At 37.8% G+C, this 21,925-nt stretch overlaps 1 protein-coding gene across 4 annotated transcripts in view; it reads right to left on the bottom strand.

The window, feature by feature from the left end:
• LOC136025294 (uncharacterized) overlaps positions 1-21,925 on the bottom strand; it is an 84,374-nt gene that overhangs the window by 9,717 nt on the left and 52,732 nt on the right. For 2 of the 4 annotated variants that reach the window (XM_065701182.1, XM_065701180.1), the window contains exons 5-6: positions 17,171-17,251; positions 4,620-4,717 (exon numbers count right to left, since the gene is read on the bottom strand). In XM_065701182.1, coding sequence (XP_065557254.1) covers positions 4,620-4,717; positions 17,171-17,251 — 179 coding nt within the window. The remainder of the gene's footprint in view (positions 1-4,619; positions 4,718-17,170; positions 17,252-21,925) is intronic. The other 2 variants (XM_065701181.1, XM_065701183.1) reach the window with 2 other exon arrangements.

Raw genomic sequence — 21,925 nt, 5'->3', positions numbered from 1 at the left:
TATAAAAATTGTTTTATATGTCTTGTTTTCTCTTTTCTCTCTCAATTTTACGCGCGGAGAGGTTAAGAGTAATTGCCCGGGGTATACTTTCACCGGGATTGAATTGTCTAGAGGATATTTCCATGGCAAGGGGGTTTCTCTGTGGAGGTGGGGTCCGAGTATTATTTAAAAATGATCAGAAATTGAATTTAAAAGCAAGTTTTTTCAACTTAAAGTAAGGAGCAACATTAAAGCGGAAAACAAGCGGCAATTATTACGTATATGAAGGGGTTTCCCTTTACTTAACGTCTTGCTCTTTACGTTAAAGTTTGAATTTTGTCCCAATTCTTTAAGAATGACTCTTGAAAAACACTTAGATTTAATCAGAACAATAAGAAACTTTTTTAAGTACAAAAAAACTTTAGCGTAAAGGGTTGGGTGTTGAAGAGGGGGCAAACCCCTTCATATACGTAATGATTTCTGTTCGTTTTAAATTTTAATGTTGGTCCCTACTTTCAATTGAAAAAAAAAACTTTTTTTTGGTTTATTTACTGCAGAACAAGAGTGACAAGAGATTTTAACAAATATACAGATTATACAAATATATAGCATATATGTTATACAAATATACAGAATAAGAGTAATAAAAGACTATAAACTCTGCAACTATAATCCTATTATCCAAATCTTCCTACCTAAACAAGAGTTGGAAAGCTTCCTAATTTGTTACCAGTCCTACTCCCTGGTTATCTACCCCATCCTTCTTACATGAATAAATGAATTCTGTGTCACCCACTTTCATGATTCATAACCTTGGAATATAGTTTTAGGGTTAAGAATAGTTCAGTCCGAAAAAGTACAGTTGAAGTGCCAAAATTTGTTTGTGAAAATGTCAATACGACAGCTTAATAACGTCAATACGATACAATCATGTCAATAGGACAGCGTAATAATGTCAATACGACAACTTAATAGCGCTCTGTATACCTACTAAATAAAAAAAAACATGTAACTAAAATGAAGGAGCAAAATTAAAACTAAAAACGAACAGAAATTTGTAGCGATATATGGTGGGTTGCCCCCTCCTCAATACCTCACTCTTCATGCTAAAGTTGTTTAGCACTCTTAAAAAGACTTCTTATCGTTCTAATTAATCGACTCGTGTGTTTCAGGAATGGTTCTTGAAAGATTGGAACAAAAACTTTTCTTTTGTTTGAAGAGCGAAGCTTTGTGGAGGGAGCAACCCACCTCATGTTCGTAATAATTTCTGTTTGTTTTCAGTTTTAATGCTGCTCCTTATTTTCAGCTAAAAACCCCGTTTTCTATTTAATTTCTGATCGTTTCTTAAATAATGCTGGGAAGTCTGGCTCCCCCTTCAAGGAAATATCCTCTAGACACCTCAATTCCGATGAAAATTACCATTAACATCTTTGGTAAAAAAGACAACTACCATTAATAGCTTTACATGTAAAATTGTGTTGGCAAAGAGGGATGAGACAAATAAAAAGGATTTCTTATAGAAATTCTGGCAAATCCTCTCAGAGTAAAATTTCCCCTGAAAAGTTCACCCCGAAAACCTCCCTCCCCCAACCGAAAAATCTATGCATACTTTTGAGAATTTTTAAAAAAGCTTCTTATTGTTCTAATTAAACGACCTCTGTGTTTCAGGAGTCGTTCTTAAGGAATTGGGACAAAACCTAAATGTTAGCGTAAAGAGCAAGTTTTAATGTTTTAAATTTTAGTGTTGCTCCTTTCTTTCAGTTGAAAAACTTAATTTTTATTTGTTTAATTTCTTATCGTTTTTAAGCAATGCTAGGAAATCTGAGCCCTCCTCCTTCACAGAGAAATCCTCTTCCCCACAGAAATATCCTCAATACAATTCAATTCCCCGAATAATTACCCTTAACAGCTCCACACGTAAAATTGAGACGTAAAACAGAAAGCAAGACATTTAAAAAGAATTTGTATAGGAATTCTGGCAAATTCCCCAAGTGTATAATTTCCCCTGATAAGTTCATCCCCTGGAAACTTCCCTTCCCATAAAGAATTCTGTCGGAAAAAAATTCGCTCCCTCCCCACCCCAAAATGTATACATAAATCCAAATTACAAATACTATGTGTAATAAATAGGCAAATCTTATGACTTAAAGACTTTTCCCCTGGGACTATGGGGGGGGGGGGGTTCACAGTATATCGAAAGGAATAGTTATTGGGCTTTACAACTATGACTAACAAAATGGCTATCTCAAAATTTTGGTCGGACAACTTTGGGAAAAAGGAGAGGGGGAGGGGGCTAGGCCACCCTCCAATCTTTTGGGTCTCTTAAAAGGACACAAGATCTTTTTCCATTCGAATGAGCTTTCTCGCGATATTCTAGGACCACTGGGTCGATACAATCACCCCTGAAAAAAAAACAAATAACACATAAACACGCATCCGTGCTCTCCCTTCTGGCAAAAGGTATAAACTTCCACATTTTTGCAGATATGAGCTTGAAACCACTACAGTTGGGCTTCTGATGCGTTTGATTTGGTAATGTAATTTTCATTAAGATTCTAATACTTTTAGGGGGGTTCCCCACCCCCCTTTTTTGAAAGTCAGGCACATTTTTGAGGATGGTAACCTTTAACCGGTGAGACTAAACTTAATGAAACGTATATATTTAAAATCAGAATAATAAGCCAATTCTATTGGTATAAAAATTCGTTTTTTAGAGTTTCGATTACTATTGAGCCGGGTCATTCCTTGCTTACAGATCGACACCCCGAACTATTGGACTTCGTGTCTTAGAGTTTCGGTTACTATTGAGGCTCATCGCTCCTTACTTGCAGCTCTTTAACATGAACTCTTTAATTGGCATATCAGTTACATCACTGAAATTCTTATGACCCCAAGAAGAATAATGGGTTCGATCAGTGCAGGCCAGCCCCTAATAAATCTTCCTCGGGTAAACTTCAAGCATTAAAGCTTGGTTACAACCAGACAGAGAAAAGTCTTCGAGAACTCAATGTGAATCAAGACTTTATTCAAGCCAAGGTTTCAGGAACTTAGAGATGTATTCCAATCATCACGATCAGAACTTCTGCACATATAACCCTAGGCTTGTTGCTTTCAACGCACAATATATTCTTCCTCGTATATATTATGCTACGATGAAAGGACATCCCATAATAAATATGGCTAGGAAATGGTTAACAGCCCAAAGAATCCCACTAAAACAAGCAAATCCAGAGTAGCTCTCGATTAATAAAAATCCTTTGCAAATCTGTGTCATTTCCAAACCTAAAATTACGACAAGACCCACCACTTCTGAAGGTCACCCGCAGTAGTGTTTGCAGTCGTGGTTATGGGTACGGAAACTCGTGAATGATCCACCTTGAATTCATTATATGGCCATGTAGGCAGGATGTCCCTTCTTGGTTATGTATTCTGTTTAGAACCTTTCTACAACTACTGAGATAACTCCGCTACTACCGAAACTATCAGTCGGCTCATAAATGCACCGACCAATGATGAGTTTCATCCATAGATTCGTTACATGAATAGACACTAGGAGCCCCTTTTTGTCTTCAATTTTTTAGATCATGGGTGAGCATTTGATCCAGCTCATGGAAGAGCTTTAGCGGAGGCCCTATTCTTGTACGGTATATCTGACAAATACATTGAAGTGAAAGCGTAATATGTGAGAATAGTATTGCTGGTTTCGTATTATATCCAGATTTAAGATAGGGTGTTTCCGATCCCCATTAATGTAGATCATTTTGATGGACTTTGTCCTAAGGAACACAGCCAAGACAATGGGGGAACACGGAATTAATTGAGGAAGTAAAACTTATCTAGACTTAATATATGCTATTGGAAGCTACAGTGATGATTTTGGTCAAGTATGGTTCTGAAACGAGGGCGCTCCGGAAGACAGTGGCGAATTTGTTAGTTGTTTTCCAGAGAAACTGCCTACGGATTGTTTATCTCAAACAGTATCCCAAGCAGCAAGCTCTACGAAAATATGGGTCAGTCCCACTTTCTAGGGCTTTAATGAGACAAAGGTTGAGATGGCTATGCCACGCTATGTGGATAAAGAATGATGATTGCCAAAGATTTTGCTTGTCAGCCAAGCGTCTAGGGCCAACCAAAAAGCAAGTCGTCCCCTTTTGGGGTAGGAGGATGTCGTAAGCGAAGATTTAAGGGAAACTTTCTGGAAGGATGTAAAAAGGAGGCTTTAAATAAATTGGGACGGAGGAGCGTGCCTAGTTGTGTTTGCCTCAGGTGGCTTGGTGCTGCAAATTTTTAGTAGTAGTGGTAGTAGCAGTATTAATATAGAAAAGCATAAGAGTCCATAACGTAGACAGCCATCTTGCATCCAACAAGAATGGTGGCAAACAACCAGTCAACACAGATGGCAACCGAAATAGCTGGTTTTGTCTTTTAATAATACCATGGGAAACTATTTGGTGTCACTGAAGAAAAAGCACAAGGTGCTCATTTAAACATTCTGGCATGCAATCTATGGGAAATAATACATCTATGGTTTCAGTTATATTGAGATAACGGTATTAAAAAAATGGGGAAAAGGAAGATTGACTCAAATACAAAAACATCCACATACATAGGTTAACAAAGTTGTTGAAGAGAAAACTTACTTTCCAAACCATTTTTTGGAGCTCAGAGGCTAATTTTCTTTCGTCATCCAATTCTGTTATAGCTTCGTTTTCAAGAAATATGGTCAATCCTTCAACTGCTATAATAATAAAAAGTGCATTAACGAAGCGAATTTACGTAGTTTTTTTTTAATCTGGTGTGATAAGTGATAGCGAATAACAATAACAAACAATATTGCTTAAAAAGACAATAATGACTGTTCAAAAACTTAGCTTTTTCAGCAAACACTAAGTCACTTTTGTGCACCAAATTGAACTGGTGAAGCAAAAAATAAACAAGTTTATCTAAATGATCTTTCACTAAACCTTAGAAGATTCCAAATGAGTAATCCTCTGAAACACAGAGGGCTACAAAAAATAATTGCACAAAATACTATTCAAAAATACAGTAAAGACTGCACAAAAACTCAGCAACTCATCAAACACTAATTTTTTTTCTGCACCAAATTGTAATGACTTACTTGACTTAAGTCCTCTCCCGCCTTTGTGACTGTATTGGCGCTTCTTCTCTTCTGAGCAAATGATGAATGTGGCGACGGTAGTTCAATCTATCTGGCGCTAGACGAAGTAGCTGGGGGAGGTTTTCGGCTGGGAAGTTGTCGGTCCATCTCTTACGAGGTTGGCCTTTAGGTCGTGTGCCGTGAATCCGTCCTTCGAATGTGGTTTTTGGAAGCTGGTTGGCCGACATTCGCTGGATATGGCCAAGCCAGCGGAGTTGCTGGCTTCTGACCCGGTAAATGATGGTGCGGGGACAACATAGTAGTTTTCGGAGGTCTTCGTTTGAGACTCGGTCAATGTAGCTAATCCTTGCAATGCGTGTAAGGCATTTAGTTTCAAATGCGGAGATTCTTCGCTCATCATCAGCCTTTATTGACCAAGTTTCGCTTGAGTATAAAGCAATTGGGATTATGAGAGTTTAAGAGTTGCACCTTCAGAGAAGGTGACAGAGTCTTGTTTTTCCAGATTGGCAAGAGGTTCTTGAAGCTGGCACCTGCCAGGCCGAGTCTTCGTTTGATCGATTTCGAGCAGTCGTTTTCAGAGGTTAGGAGGCTCCCTAGGTAAACGAAGGAGTCAACATTTTCTACTGGCTCTCCTTTTATTGTTAGCTGCACGTTTCTTGAAGCAGGGTCTCAAGGCACCCGCATAACCCTGGTTTTGGCTGTGTTAACGATCATCCCAAAGGCCTCGAGTGCCGACACTAGTTCGTCGGTGTCAGCTTGGAGTAGATATTCTTGACTGTTGAATTTCTCGATGTCATCTGCGTATGCCAATTTATCGATAAGCTTCCCTCCAATTTCTGCACCGTCAACAGTCTCGGCAAATGATAGCACTGCGTTGAGGAATAGGTTAAAGAGGTGGGGTGACAAGAGGCAACCTTGAAAAACGCCCGCCGATGTCAGAAACCCCTCTGTCAATCCCTCGGGCGTTTGGACTTGGCTGACGAAATGTGAATACATGTCTCTTATCAGGATTTCTATGTTTTCGGGGATTCCATAGTGTAGCAGGATGTGCCATAATCCATTTCGCCATATCAAGTCAAAAGCCTGCTTGAAATCAATGAAGAGTAGTAGCAGTTCTTTCGCAAACTCGATATGCTTCTCCATCATTTGCCCAGTGGAAAAAATCTAGTCTATGGTAGTGCAGTCTTTTCGAAAGCCTGCTTGGTATTCCTCAAAGATATGGTTTGTCGGAGATTTCAGACGGTCAAGGAGTATTTTTGTAAGAATCTTCGCTGGCTGGCTAGTTGAACCTATTGGTCTGTAGTTGTTACAGTCGCCCTTTTCCCCCTTTTTAAAAAGGGCGATGGTGGCTTTCGCCCAAGATCTGGGGAAGTGGCCCGTTTCCCAGACACTTGTTATAACTTTGTGATAGATATCGACCAATCCTTCTGGGCCTGCTTTTAATAGTTCTGACTGAATACCACCCGGGCCTGGGGCTTTATTAATTTTTAGAGATTTTATTGCTGAGAGTACTTCATCTCTTAGTGGAGGAGGGCTTGGGTCTACTGGGTACTGTGGTAGTGGGAAAGATAGTAAGATGTTCGGGTCGGCCGTTATTGTGGGGTTCAGTTTTTCGCTGAAGTGATCCTTCCATCGTTCTCGTCTTCCCTCAGATCCCGTGATTGGGATTCCGTGCTTATATAACAGTGTAGGAGTAGCCGAGGACTTCTTTTTTGATAGTTCACGGACTTTCTTGTACATGAAGTGGCTATTAACTTTTTGAAAGACTTCTTCACACTCACGACATTTGTCATTGACGAAGTGTCGTAGAGCTTGCTGGATTTTCTTTTGCACAAGGCGCTTCATCCTCCTGTACTCGTCCTTACTTTGTCGATCTACCTTGTTAGCATGGGCGCGCTTCTGCAGAGATAGATCAATAATTTCAGGGGTGATCAACGGTTTATCCGAATGGGTCTGAACTACCAGGATTCCATTAGAAGTTTCTCTGATGATGGATGCGCTTTCGTCAACCAATCGGTCAATTTGTTCTGCTGTTGGAGCTTCCACGGGTTAGATTCTTGACAACTTGTTTGAGAGTGCTGTTCTATACCTGTTCCTTGTTTCTATGTTTTTCAGCAAATTGACACGATACCTTGGTAAGCTTTTCTTAGGCTGTTGGGGCTTCCGAATGTGCAAAGGGATCTCAGACATGACCAGAACGTGGCCCGAGTCGAAGTCGCCACCGGCTATGAAGACTGTGTTCAGTACTGAAGATTTCCATCACTTGCCGACAAGTATGTAATCAATCATGTTTGCAGTGCAGCCGTCAGGTGATCTCCAAGTAACTTTCCTTCGTTTTCTATGACGGAACATGGTGTTCGTTATGAAAATTTCCTTATCCCGGCAAAACTCGATGAGCATTTCACCCCTGTGGTTCTGCCGCCCACGCCCGAACTTGCCCATGACGTCTTCAAGTCCATCATTTGAGTGTCCGACAATGGCGTTGAAGTCCCCAATCATGAACAGAACATCTTTCTGGGGAGCCGTGTCAACGGTGTGTTGCAGTTGGCTATAGAATTCTTCGGCTTCTTGGTCAATCCGGAACGAGTCTGTGTAACCGCCGGGACATGTCCCCACAATGGTGGGCCCTGCATGGCGTACATAAGGGGGGCCTTATTCCTCCTCTGTCTGTATTTCTGACTCCCGGGTGAGGGTGTCCCAGTTTCAATTATGGACCCCCAGGAACTAGGTCCCCCCTTGGTCCGCACCTTCTATGAAGGTATCCTACATATCTGTAGAACGTTCCCCTATCCACCACCTGGGGACGCGCTAAGTGGCCAGGGGGAGGCCCCCTACTAAGAAAAGACTCAGTAGGACTCAGATCCTACTGAGTCATAGAAATTGTAATGGTGAAACAAAAAATCAACAATTTTGTCTTATCTTTCACTAATTCTGTAAACCCCAAATGAGTAATCATATGAGACCCAAAAGACGCTCAAAAAGTAATTAAATAAAATACTACTCAAAAAGAAAATAAACACTACACAAAACGCAGCAATTCAACAAACACCAAACGACTTTATGCACCAAATTGAACTGGCAGAGAAAAAATATAAACAAATTGATTCATTGAAAATGCCAAATGAGTACACCTGTGAGACTGCAAGGACCACAAAATGTAATAATAAAAAGTATTGCTCAAAAACACAATGAAGACTGTACAAAATTCAGCTACTCAGTAACCACTAAATAAATTTTGTGCATAAAGTTGAACCAGTGGAGCAAAAATAAACAAATTGGTCTAAATGATCTTTCACTAATCCTTTGAAAATCCCAAATGAGTAATCCTGTAGACATTGAGGACTACGAATAGTAATTACACGGTACTCTAAAATGGAATAAAGGCTCTACAAGAACTCAGCAACTCAACAAATACTAAATTACTTTTTTGCACCAAATTGAAATAGTGGGGCAAAACATAAACAAATTCTTCTGATCTTTCACTAATCTTGTGACTCCAAATAGGTAATCCTGCGAGACTCTAAGGATGCAGAAAAAAATTATACAAAATATTGAACAGAAATGCAATAGAGACTGCACAAAAATCAGCAATTCAATAAACACTAAATACTTGTGTGCACCAAATTGAGCTGCTGAAGCAAAAAGTAAACAAATTTATCTAAAGGATCTTTTTTAATCCTTTGAAGATCCCAAATGAGTAATCTTGTGAGATACTGAGGACTACCAAAAATGATTAAACACAATATTACTCAAAAATATAATAAAGGCTGCACAAAAGCTGAGCAACTCAACAAATACTGAATTACTTTTGTACACCAAATTGAACTGGTGGAGCTGTGACCCCAAATTGGTAATCCTGCAAGACTCCAAGAACGCAGAAAAAATTATACAAATGTTGCTCAAAAACGCAATAAAGACTGCACAAAAACTCAGCAACTCAACAAACACTAAATCATGTTTGTGCACAAAATGAAATTGGTGGAGCTAAAAGTAAACAAATTAATGTGAACTTTCACTAATCCTGTCAACCCCAAATGAATAATCCCACGAGGCCTCAAGAACGCACAAAAAATAATTACGCAAAATGTTGCTCAATAAGACAATGAAGCCTGCACAAAACTCAGCAATTCAACAAACAGTAAATTACTTTTGTGCATCAAATTGAACTGGTGAAGTAAATGTTTATCTAAAAGATTTTCACCAGCACTTTGAACACCCCAAATGAGCAGTCCTGTGAGACACTGAGAGCCACAAAAAATAGGTAAACAAAATATTACTAAGAATACAATAAAGACTGCACCAAGACTCAGCAGTTCAAAAAACACTATACTACTTGTGTGCACTAAATTGAACAGGTGAAGCAAAAATAAACTGGTGAAGCATGACTGTCACTAATACTTTTAAGACCCCTAATGAGTAGTCCTGTGAGAAACCAACGGCAATAAAAAAAAAATTATACAAAATATTACTCAAAATACAATAGAGACTGCACAAAAACAGAGTATTTCAAAAACACTAAATTACTTTACTGCACCAAATTGAACTGAAGAAGCCAAAAATGAGTAAATTTTTGGGGATTTTCTATGTCAGTAGAAGATTCCAAATGAGTGGCAATTCTAAATACTTGAAGGCAGTGTTTAATACCAGGAAAATGTATTTAGTTAATGTCCCAGTCGACCCCTTATATCCCAGGATCTGATTCGAATTAGAAATGGAGCATCTAAGACATAAAAATTTGTCTATATATCAAGTTTCATTAAGATCCGATTACCCATTCGTAAGATAAAGATATCTCAATGTTCACGTTTTCCAAGATTTTCGGTTTCCCCCTCCAACTCCCCCTAATGTTACCGGGTCTGGTCGAGAGTTAGAATAAGAGCTCTGAAGCACAAGATCCTTCTTAATATCAAATTTCATTAAGATCTGATCACCCGTTCACAAGTTAAAAACACCTCATTTTTTCAAATTTTTCTGAATTAACCCCCCCCCCCAAACTCCCCAAAGAGAGCGGATCTGTTACAGTTATGTCAGCCCTGTATCTTGGACTTGTGCTTATTCTTCCCACCAAGTTTGATCCTGATTTCTCCACTCTAAGCCTTTTCGAAGATTTCCGGTTCTCCCCGCCCCAACTCCCCCCAATGACACTGGATCCGGTCGTAATTTAAAATAAGATATCCGAGTTATGAGGTCCTTCTAAATATGAAATTTCATTAAGATCTGATCACTCCTTCGTAAGTTAAAAATACCTCATTTTTGTAATTTTTCAGAATTAACCGTCCTTCCCTAACTCCCCCAAAGAGAGCGGATTCGTCCCGGTTATTTCAATCACGTATCTAGGACTTGTGCATATTTTTCCCACCAAGTTTTAACCCGATCCCTCCACTCAAAGCGTTTTCCAAGATTTTAGGTTTCTGCCTCCAACTCCCCCCAATGTCACCGGATCTGATCAGGTTTTAAAATAAAAGCTCTGAGAGACAATATCCTTCTAAATGTTAAATTTCATCAGGATCCGATCACCTGTTCGTAAGTTAAAAATACCTCAATTTTTCTAAATTTTCCTAATTATCCGACTTAGATTTTGTAATTTTCGTCTAGGAGTTTTGCCTCTTCAATGAGCTCAAACAAAATCAAGGTATTTTGCTTAAAACAACAAGGATACTTTAGGAATATTATGCTTCTCTTTCGAACCCCCCCCCCCCAAGCCCCCCGCGCGCGTTAGTCGTTACGCGCCATATTAGTTGCGCGCCATTGTAGTTGTGTCCCTGTGTCCCACCTGTGAGTATAGATAGATAGATATATATATATATATATATGTTTTTAACTACGTAAAACTTGCGAATATACAACATTCTTCGCTGTCCCATTGTCTGTGCATATAAATAGATTGTCAGGTTTACTGACTCTTGAACATGCAACATATAATTGTCCATGGGAAAACAATCCGTATTCAGATCTATACCTCATGATTCTAATGATTGCCGTTGAGCTTTGTTGATGGTGATTGCTAATCGACCATTCCCTGTGTCGCCGTCGTCATTTATATACCCCCCTGTGCCCCCGGCGTCCCCGTTGTAGTTGTGTTCCTGTGTCCCGGTCGTCATTTATATTCCCTGTGTCCCGGTCGTCATTTGTGTCCGGGTGTCCCAGTCTGTAATTTCTCTTTGAGTGTCCCGGTCGTCATTTATATTCCTTGTGTCCCGGTGTCCCGGTCGTCATTTGTGTCCCGGTGTCCCGGTCTGTATATACATTCGTTTTTGAATTGGTCTTTTTTCTAGTTTTTTGTTTTTTACCTTTTTTATTTTTTTTTTAGTTATACCTCATGATTCTAATGATTGCCCTTGAGCTTTGTTGATGGTGATTGCTAATCGAACATTCCCTGTGTCCCCGTCGTCATTTATATATCCCCCTGTGCCCCCCGACGTCTCCGTTGTAGTTGTGTCCCTGTGTCCCGGTCGTCATTTATATTCCCTGTGTCCCGGTCGTCATTTGTGTCCCGGTGTCCCGGTCTGTATATACATTCGTTTTTGAATTGGTATATGATGAAATAAATTTTTGTGTTTTTCCCCTTTTTTCTTTTTAGTTTTTTTTTGGTTTTTACTTTTTTTAGTTTTTTTAGTTTTTTTTTCTTTTTTCTTTTTAGTTTTTTTGTAGTTTTTACCTTTTTAGTTTTTTTATTTTTATTTTTTTTTAGTTTTGTTTTTCTCCTTTATTTTTCAGTTTTTTCCTTATTTTATTTTTCTTTCTTTTCTAGTTTTTTTAGTTTTTTAGCTTTTTTAGTTTTTTATTAGTTTTTAGTTGTTTTTTCCTTTTTAGTTTTTTTTTGTAGTTTTTACTTTTTTTTAGTTTTTTTAGTTTTTTTTACTTATGTCCTGGTCGTCATTTATATTCCCTGTGTCCCGGTCGTCATTTGTGTCCCGGTGCTTTGTTGATGGTGATTGCTAATCGAATATTCCTTGTGTCTCGGTCGCTTTCTCTTTGAGTGTCCCGGTCGTCATTTATATTCCCTATGTCCCGGTGTCCCGGTCGTCATTTGTGTCCCGATGTCCCGGTCTGTAATTTCGTCAGTCGACAAACATGACGTCAGTCGACACACAAACATGACGTCACTCGAGACACACACACACACACACAGACAACTTATTTTTATAAATATAGATAGAGTCAGTGGTAGTAGGCTTTACATGGTCTGTGTAGGATTTCGACTCCTTTGATAGAAGAGCATCGCCAAGTGCTGAAAACCATGTTGTAACCAAGATGGGCCCATGATTGCGCAAGTTCACACTGGAGATCCCTGGGACTTCCTGCTGCCCGGTTCTATGCCGGCTTAAATGCTTCGGTGTAGACTTGAGAGGATGAATTGGTCCCCATCCTGCACTGTTTTCCGGGACCATCGCTTTTCCTCAGGTCAAATTAATTTCAACGATGTAAAGTATATAAAAATCGGAACATTGAATGTTACTACGTTAAGAAATAAATGTCGTCATGACATTTTAACTGACGAATTCGGACGATTCGAAATGGACTTATAAGGAATTTCTGAAACTTGAATCCCATGGGTTGAAAGCATGAAATTAGGTGATATAGAATTTGTTTACTCAGACAGGAATAATTGGGTGCATAGAGAGGGAGTAGAGCTCATGATGAATAAAGAAGCTACTAAGTCATGTTTAGGCTGGGAAAGTATTAATAATGGGATAGTAATCATTTACCTTAGTACTAAAAAGTGCAGGGAATCAGTTTTGGCAGTAAATGCTCCTGTATAACAAAACTGACGGATATAGTACTGTTTCAGACGAACTTTCAAACAGTTCGTGGTAACGAACTGTAGTAAGGAGCGACCCGGCTCAATAGTAAACGAAACTCTAAAAAACGGAATTTCGATGCTAAAAGATATATCAAAAGAATCGGATTTTTATGCTGATTTTAAATTTATAAGTTTCATTAAATTTAGTCATCAAAAGTTACGAGCCTGAGAAAATTTGCCTTATTTTGGAAAATAGGGGGAAACACTCCCTAAAAGTCATAGGATCCTAACGAAAATCACACCATCGCATTCAGCGTATCAGAGAACCCTATTGAAAAATTTCAAGGTCCAATCTACAAAAATGTGGGATTTCGTATTTTTTGCCAGAAGACAAATCACGGGTGCGTGTTTATTTGTTTGTTTTTTTTTTTTTCCAGGGGTCATCGTATCGACCAAGTGGTCCTAGAGTGTTGCAAGAGGGCTCATTCTAATGGAAATGAAAAGTTCTAGTGCCCTTTTAAAGTGACCAAAAAAATTGGAGGGCACCTAGGCCCCCTCCCACGCTCATTTTTTCCCAAGTCAACGGATCAAAATTTTGAGATAGCCATTTTGTTCCTGCATAGTCGAAAACCATAATAACTATGTCTTTGGGGCTGACTTACCCCCCCCCCATAGTCCATGGGGGAGGGGCTGCAAGTTACAAACTTTGACCAATGTTTACATACAGTAATGGTTATTGGGAAGTGTACCGACGTTTTCAGGGTTTTTTTTTTGTTTGGGTGTGAGGCTCAGGGGAGGGGGCTATATGGGAGGACCTTTCCCTGGAGGAATATTTCAAGGGGGAAGAGAAATTCAATGAAAAGGGTGTAGGATTTTCTAGCATTACTATTAAAAAAAAAACAATGAAAATATAAACATGAAAAAGTTTTTTTCAATTGAAAGTAAGGAGAAGCATTAAAACTTAAAACGAACAGAGATTATTACGCATATGAGGGGTTCTAAAAATACTTTAGCATAAAGAGCGAGGTATTTAGGAGGAAATAAATACTTCGCTCTTTATGCTAAATTATTTTTAGTAATTTCAACTATTTATTCTACGGCCTTTCTGATTCAGGGGTCATTCTTAAAGAATTGGGACAAAATTTAAGATTTAGTGTGAAGAGCGAGGTATTAACAAGGGGACAAACCCCCTCATATATATAATAAAAATATAAGAATATAAAAGTTTGTTACGTAAGTTAATTCTTAAGTTACGTATATTTTTTACTAATAAAAACGTTCGTTAAAAATTAGAAGTTCTAGTTGCCTTTTTAAGTAACCGAAAAATTGGAGGGCAACTAGGCCTCCTTCCCCACCCCTTATTTCTCGAAATCGTCTGATCAAAACTAAGAGAAAGTCATTTAGCCAAAAAAAGAATCAATATGCAGATTTCATTTTAATAATTTATGTACGGAGAGCCAAAATCAGACATGCATTAATTCAAAAACTTTCAGAAATTAAATAAAAAAAACAAGTTTTTTGAAATGAAAGTAAGGAGCGACATTAAAACTTAAAACGAACAGAAATTACTCCGTATATGAAAGGGTTCCTCCTCGACACCCGCTCTTTACGCTAAAGTTTTTTATTGTTTTAAAAAGTAGAGTTGCGAGAAAGAATCAAACTTTAGCGCAAGGAGCGGGGTGTCGAGGAGGAAAAGCCCCTTTCATATACGGATTAATTTCTGTTCGTTTTAAGTTTTAATGTCGCTCCTTACTTTCATTTCAAAAAACTTGTTTTTTTTTATTTAATACTTACAGGTACAGGAACAAAAAGACAGGTTCCCATGTAGAAACATGGTGTTCTATTGAATGAACGAATGTTCTTTATTACCCATCTATAAACAATAAAAAAACGATAGAGTACAATAACAGAAAGGATAACAAAACAAACGTGTTATAAAGATATACACAAATTACTAATAATACCAAATCTAAAATAATGTGCCCTTCCACGGGTGAGAAGAGGATTGGTTACTCAGTTCCTGAAACAATTCATCCCCGGCCTGAAGCGGTTCCACCACACCGAAATAGTTAAGAATGCACCTATTCTTGGACCACTGAGGGGCCTGAAGCGAAGACTTCGCGCTCTTAGAATAGCACTGTCCCAACACTCGCTTATAAGTTCCAGTAAAAATGTCCCAAAATGGTGTCAAATATACAAATACGGGAGAGCTACACTAGGTCGTGGTGTCTTAGGGAAAAAGTTTGGAGCACAGCCAGGAATATTAGCGACAGAACTTTGTGTTTAATAAAGAAGAGAAGGGGATTTTAAATAGATTATCTGAGTGATAGATCATATAAAAATAAGAGGAATGTAAAGAAAGTGGACAAAGCATTAAAATATGAACCAAGGAAGTGTGAAGTGGAGACCATGGATGAAATTACGGAAGACCTGGAAGATGTAAAGGGAGTAGTTAATATGGACTTGTCCCAGTTAAAGATAGGAACGGGCTATAATTAGCGATAAAGAAAAAGTTTAAAAGGGTAGGACACTTTGAGAAAGTGGTAAATCGGTATAAAGTTACAGGAAAAGATCTTGAGGAAAATGAAAAAGTTTTATGATGCCTTGGATGCGAAGGAAGATCTGTTTTTGAGGATGAATTTTAGGAGAACTAAGTCGTTAAGGCTAGGAAAAAGTGAAGATAAAAAGGTGATGTTTGGTAACGAAAAGGTCGATCAAGCGGACCGCTTTACTTACCTTGGTCGTATTATTAGTAATGACGGTTGGAGTAGTGAAGATGTTAAAAGTAGAATAGCCAAGGCTCATGGTTTTTTTTCACAGTTGAAAAAAGTTTGGAATATTAGGAAGATAAGTATTCGAACAAAGATTAGAATATTGGAAGCTTCGGTGATGACAGTGGTTATGTAAATATGATTCCGAGTAAATATGATTCCGAAGCATGTGTGCTTTAAAATAAGGACACAGATTTGACGCATGTTTTCCAGTGAAATTGCCTACGGATGTTTTGGGTACCTAGTTGGGAGGCCGTTTTTCAAATAGTGGACCTTACAAAAAGTGTGGTTCAATCCCGCTTTCTTGGGCTATAAGTAGAGAAAGATTGAGATTGCTAGGGCATGTTCTATGGATGAAGGATGACAGATCGCAGAATATCGTCTTTTTTTGCTAACCGTCTTGGGCAAAACGGAAAGCCGGTCGTCTGCGGTTGGGATGGGATGATGTCATTAAGAAAGGCTTAAGGAAAAGTTTTAAAGAAAGAGGCTCTGAATAGATAAGGATGAGGGAGCATTTTTAGCTTTGTTGGACTTGGGTGGCTTATTGCTGTGGTGAGTGGTTAGTAGTAATTGTATTAGTTTTATTTTTGGCACACTATAAGTTCATTATTGGTTTATTTTTTGTTAAGTCTAATACCTGTTTCTTTTAACTTTAATATCTGTGTTTTATTGTTTTTTTTAACTATTATTGGGGTACAAGGGAAACATCTATCTTGCATAGGCCTATATATATATATATATATATATATATATATATATATATATATATATATATATATATATATATATATATATATATATATATATATATATATATATATATATATTGCAATAAAACGCAAATGATGGGAAAGACTTTAGAATGTTTATGGCGAAAGAGAAAGGGGGGCTTAGCCAAACTTCTCTTTGTAGTAATTTTTGTTCGTTTCAGCTTTGACTTGAGTATTCATTTAAATTTTTAACTTGTTTTAGCTTTTATTATTCATCTATACCAGTATTTGTTATCTTCATATTTGATGTGCTTATCCTTTTTAATTTATTTTGATTTGGGGTGTCATTATTCATTGGCAACAATTTTTATTGTTTTAAGTTCGAATTATTATAGGACTTTCTTTCTACCCCGCTTAAATTTTAATATGACTCCTTTCTTCATTTGAGAAACACTAAATGTTTCCCTTGAAATATTGTTCTACAAAAGTTAATCTTTGATGTGAAGAATTAACATTTGAAATAATTTCCCTCTATTTCAGTTTTAATGTTTCTATTTGCTTTTATTGGAAGAAACTTTTTTTTTCATTTAATTTTTTATTAAGCAGGTTTGCAAGCCTTTTATTGGCCGTTTAATTTGTTTATTTCTGTTGTTTGGGATTTCAGGGAAAGGAAATGCAAAAAAAGCATTTCAACTTGGAAGGGAAATTTGTTTAATATGCCAATTTTAGTTTATTTGGAACCAACTCCCTGATAAGCTTTAACATGGCAGAAGCATGTGTAGATGTTATTAGTTTATTTTGTTTTATGGGCCCATATATCAATAAAAGTGATAAAAAATATATTTACCTTGATCAATAATACCATGAAAAAAGTGGGATAATTCTTTACAAACTTCATCCAGTTTTTTGTCAGCTTTGTCATGTACATCTAAAATTATATGAACAATATACTGTAAATTGATAAAGGTTAAATTTCAAGGTTATGTTTGTTGCTAGCAAAAGTTGGTAACAACGTTTTATGGTTATATCCAAATGTATTTCCCAATAGCCGAAAACGTTAAATTCACAGAACGTGTCTTTGATGTGGAATTTGTGTGTAGTACTTCAAATATACCTCAGCATACAATTCCTAGCAGTAGAATATTTGGTAATCAGGAATGTTTGGTAAATTTGGTAAACAGGAAAGTATCTTATAAACGCTTTACCATTTTCTATATGACTGTCCAAGCAAAGAGTAGATGTTTAAGGATTTGAAAACTATCTTAAACATAGTTTAAGAAAATAGGAACAGTTACAAGTAGTCAAAAATAGTCGCCGTCGCAAGTAGTCACAGCCACCAGTAGTCGCAGTTGCAAGTAATCACAATTAGTGTTATAAAAAGTCGCAGTTGCAATTCGCAATAATCACAGTCACAAGTCATAAGTCATTGCAGTCGCACTCGGAGCAGTAGCAGTAGCAGTTGTAGCGGTTAAACTCTCACCTTAATATCCTTAAACGATTTGTACATACCTAGTGTCAAACATTTTTGCTTTTCCCAACGATAAATATTATACATAAACAATGGAAAAATTACACAATTTACAACTTTTATCCAAGGAGCTATGGGGTAAAATCACCCCCAGCGGCATAGCAAATTATTGATCTGTCTTGAGCAGTTGAAAATGGATAAAGGGGAATGATTGTCCTTTAATCGTTTTCCAACGTTCCTTTTAAAATGCCAGAGAAGTTTCAATTTAATACCCTCAGCCATATTTGAAACATAGCTGACAAGCCATTTTGGCTACCAGAATTCACACAGGATGCTTTGATTTTGTTCAGCGTTGCTTCAATATTTCTTGAAAGTTTCGCCCTTAGCCTTTTTGAAGATCCTGAATCAAACATGTCCTACTTTACCAATAGTAAACACTATGTGTGAAGAATGGACAACTTGCCTAACTTACATCCCATACCCCAAGGGCCGTGGAGGGTCATGGCAATTTTTATTAAAGTTTTTTTTAAGTTTCGTTTACTATTGAGAAGAGTCGCTGCTTTACTTGCAGTTTGCTACCACGAAGTATTTGAAATGTTTATCAAATGCGTACATGAAAAAACCTTCTTAGCAGGTCCTAGAACGAACAACGTTGTAATCACTTTACCCAGGCCATTCATCAAACTTATTAAAGCCAAAAACTTTCCCAAATTTAGAGGTTCATAATGCACTGATTAAATAGCGTATATTACATAGGTGATAACAAACATTCTTCTTCCTGCAATATTAATATTACTTTTTTTTTCTTTTCTCTGGAGTCTAAATTTTTAATCCAGATATTTTGACGTATTTGCTATTAAATTAGCATAGCCCGTCTGTCAAAGGATAGAACCAAGTAACATAGTCTATTTTTGCCTTTAAGAAATTTCAACGTCAGAAACCCTATTGTAACTCACCCCTTTTACCTACTCAACAGAATTTTCAGAACCAGAAACGTTTTGACCAAAGGACGGTTTTACAGGAGCTCTACTAAGTGTACAGCGTGCAAATTTTTGCTTGCCATCGATGATGAAAACAGATTTGTCAGAGAATGATTCAAAAATAGCAAAGTTGTCCTTAGTAAGTAAGTGCTCTTGAGCAAACAGATTACTTTATACTTAACTAGCTGTTGGTGTGGCGCTTCGCGTCACACCAACACCTAGTTGGTGGGGGCGCTTCACGCCCCCTCCAATCCCCCCCTCTGTGCGTAAGTCGTTACGCGCCATATTAATTACGCACCATTGTAGTTGTGTCCCTGTGTCCCACCTGTGAATATAAATAGATATATATATGTTTTTAACTACGTAAAACTTGCGAATATACAACATTCTTCGCTGTCCTATTGTCTGTGTATATAAATAGAATGTAAGGTTTACCGACTCTTGAACATGCAACATATATTTGTCCATGGGAAAATCAGTCCGTATTCAGATCTATACCGCATTTTTCTAATGATTGCCCTTGAGCTTTGTTGATGGTGATTGCTAATCGAATATTCCCTATTTCCCCGTCGTCACTTATATTTTTCCCCCCTGCCCCCCCCCAGCGTCCCCGTTGTAGTTGTGTCCCGTCGTCATTTATATTCCCTGTGTCCCGGTGTCCCGGTCGTCATTTGTGTCCTGGTGTCCCGGTCTGTAATTTCTCTTTGTGTGTCCCGGTCGTCGTTTATATTCCCTGTGTCCCAGTGTATTGATCTTGATTTTCGATTTGGGCACCAAACGATGTCATTTGGAAAGATGAGTTATATTTTCTGATGTTTAATAAAAAAACGCTTAGATTCTGACGTAGTTCCAGTAAGTAAAGTCTTCAATGGCTCTGGTAGTGCCGCCAGTTGAAGAAGTTTAACTTTTCCTGAGGCGCAACACATCTACTCAAGCTATAATCATCGACTGGTCTGTACCTGATTCCTTGGCACGCTTTCTTTTGGCATTATCTCTTTGAGCCGTAGGCCTGTTTTCACGTTGTTCTTGTGATTCCTCGGCATGATTTTTTTCGGTAATTTCTCTTTGAGCCTCAAGCCTGTTTTCACGTTGCTCTTGTGACTCATCGGCACGCTTTCTTTTGGTAATTTCTCTTTGAGCCGCAAGCCTGTTTTCGCGTTGTTCTTGTAATTCCTCGGCACGCTTTCTTTTGTTACTTTCTCTCTTAGCCGCAAGCCTTTTGGCATTATCTCTTTGAGCCGCTTCCTCGGATGTTTCTTCTGCCATTGTAGAATTTATACTAAAATTTCTCGCACGATTTGATTCCTCGGCTGTTTCTTCTGCCATTGTAGGATTTACACTGAAATTCTTTTTGAATCGCCCCCTTATATACTTATGATGACGTCACATACAAAGCCTTATATACTGATAATGACTTCATATGCGTACAAACAAACAAACATACAACTTATTTTTATATATATAAGCCCTTGTTTAAAGCTCTTACATCAGCTCATCATATGATAGCTTCTCCTTATTCAAATAGAGGTATGTCTTTAAAATAGTAGCCCAATAGTTTCCTGGAGCTCTGGAGTTTCCGAACTCCACTTCAACTACAACAGAAAATTGACTTCCTGGTCTTTTATAAGAATGTCCACTGGTTGCACATAGAAAACATCATACTAATTTTTAAAAATACTATTTCTTAGGTTCCAGTTGTCTCTATATAAGGGCATCTTTTTTCCTTTAATGGAAGTAAATCAATTTTCCGTTGCTATAAACACAGCTCTCCAAACAATCAATTCTCCAGAAGATCTATGACAGGCCCTACAGGGGTGAGTCTATCACTCGCTTTAGGCTATTATTATCGCTTTCGTTATGATCTACAAGAGGTTCAAAAATTAATGGTAAGAAGACTAAATCGCCAATGCTAGGAATAATTAAAGATGAAAATATGATGTTGGGTAACAAAAGAACGATCAGTTGGACAGCTTCACTTATCTTGGTAGAATTATTAGTAAAGTGGATGGGTGCCTTGACGACGTTAAAATTAAGTAGCCAGGGCCCATGATATTTTGTCACAGTTGAAAAATGTTTGGAAGAATAAGAAGATAAGTCTGCAAACCAATATTAGAATATTGGAAGCTATAATAATGAAACGGGTCAAATATGTTTCTGAAGCATGGGCGCTCCGAAAAACAGAGGAAGGTTTGCTAGATGTTTTTCAGAGAAATTGCCTACAGACTTTTTGTGTACTCAGCTGACTAACCGTATTTCAAACCACTCTCTCTGTGTGTATGTGTGTGTTTGTGTGTGTGTGTGTGTGTGTGTGTGTGTGTGTGTGTGTGTGTGTGTGTGTGTGTGTGTGTGTGTGTGTGTGTGTGTGTGTGTGTGTGTGCGTGTGTGTGTGTGTGTGTGTGTGTGTGTGTGTGTGTGTGTATGTGTGTGTGTGTGTATGTGTGTTTGTCTCTATCTCTGTGTCTCTCTGTGTGTGGGTGTGTTTTTGCGTCTCTCTCTATCAATGGGTAATATAGCCTATTGCTAAAAGCATAAGCAACTAGTTGGTCCTGGTCGTCAACAATTAGTTTCAGGCTTGCAGCATTTTTAAGGACTATCTTCTCTTGAAACGTTACTTTCGCATATCCACCGTCATAAGAGTGATTTATTTTCGATATCGCAAAGGAATGTTATCTCTTACCGTCATGAGAATGGACGCAAACACTTCCAATAAGATCTCGTTTGTTACTTGTTTCATAGTTCAAATGTCTGTCTTTGTCGGCATTGAACACTACGATAACTCTATCATGTATACACACTTTCTTGAAATATTTCATCTTCACTTCTTAAACTAAGATGTAAGTGTTTATCCTTCCAAAAAACTATTTATGTCTATCAAAACATTCAATAAACTAGCTAATCTTGGTGGCCAGCCATAGAGTATCGCGGGAGTGGGGATATTAAAAAACTCAAAAACAAAATTCACCCCTACTTCCCTCTCCAAAATAAAACACGGTGAGTATACTACATTTAAAGGATATAAGCTTTTGTACTGGAAATAACAACTAAAGCCTCACCTCAACCTTATAAAAAAATTATTGTGAGTATAATCATCACTTTTTCATTACATCAAAAATATAGTACAATTTTAACCAGAAATATTTCATTGTGAAAACCA

The sequence above is a fragment of the Artemia franciscana genome, chromosome 3, assembly GCF_032884065.1.
Source record: "Artemia franciscana chromosome 3, ASM3288406v1, whole genome shotgun sequence".
NCBI classification, from domain to species: Eukaryota; Metazoa; Arthropoda; class Branchiopoda; order Anostraca; family Artemiidae; genus Artemia; species Artemia franciscana.
This window is presented reverse-complemented; position numbering and strand designations above follow the sequence as displayed.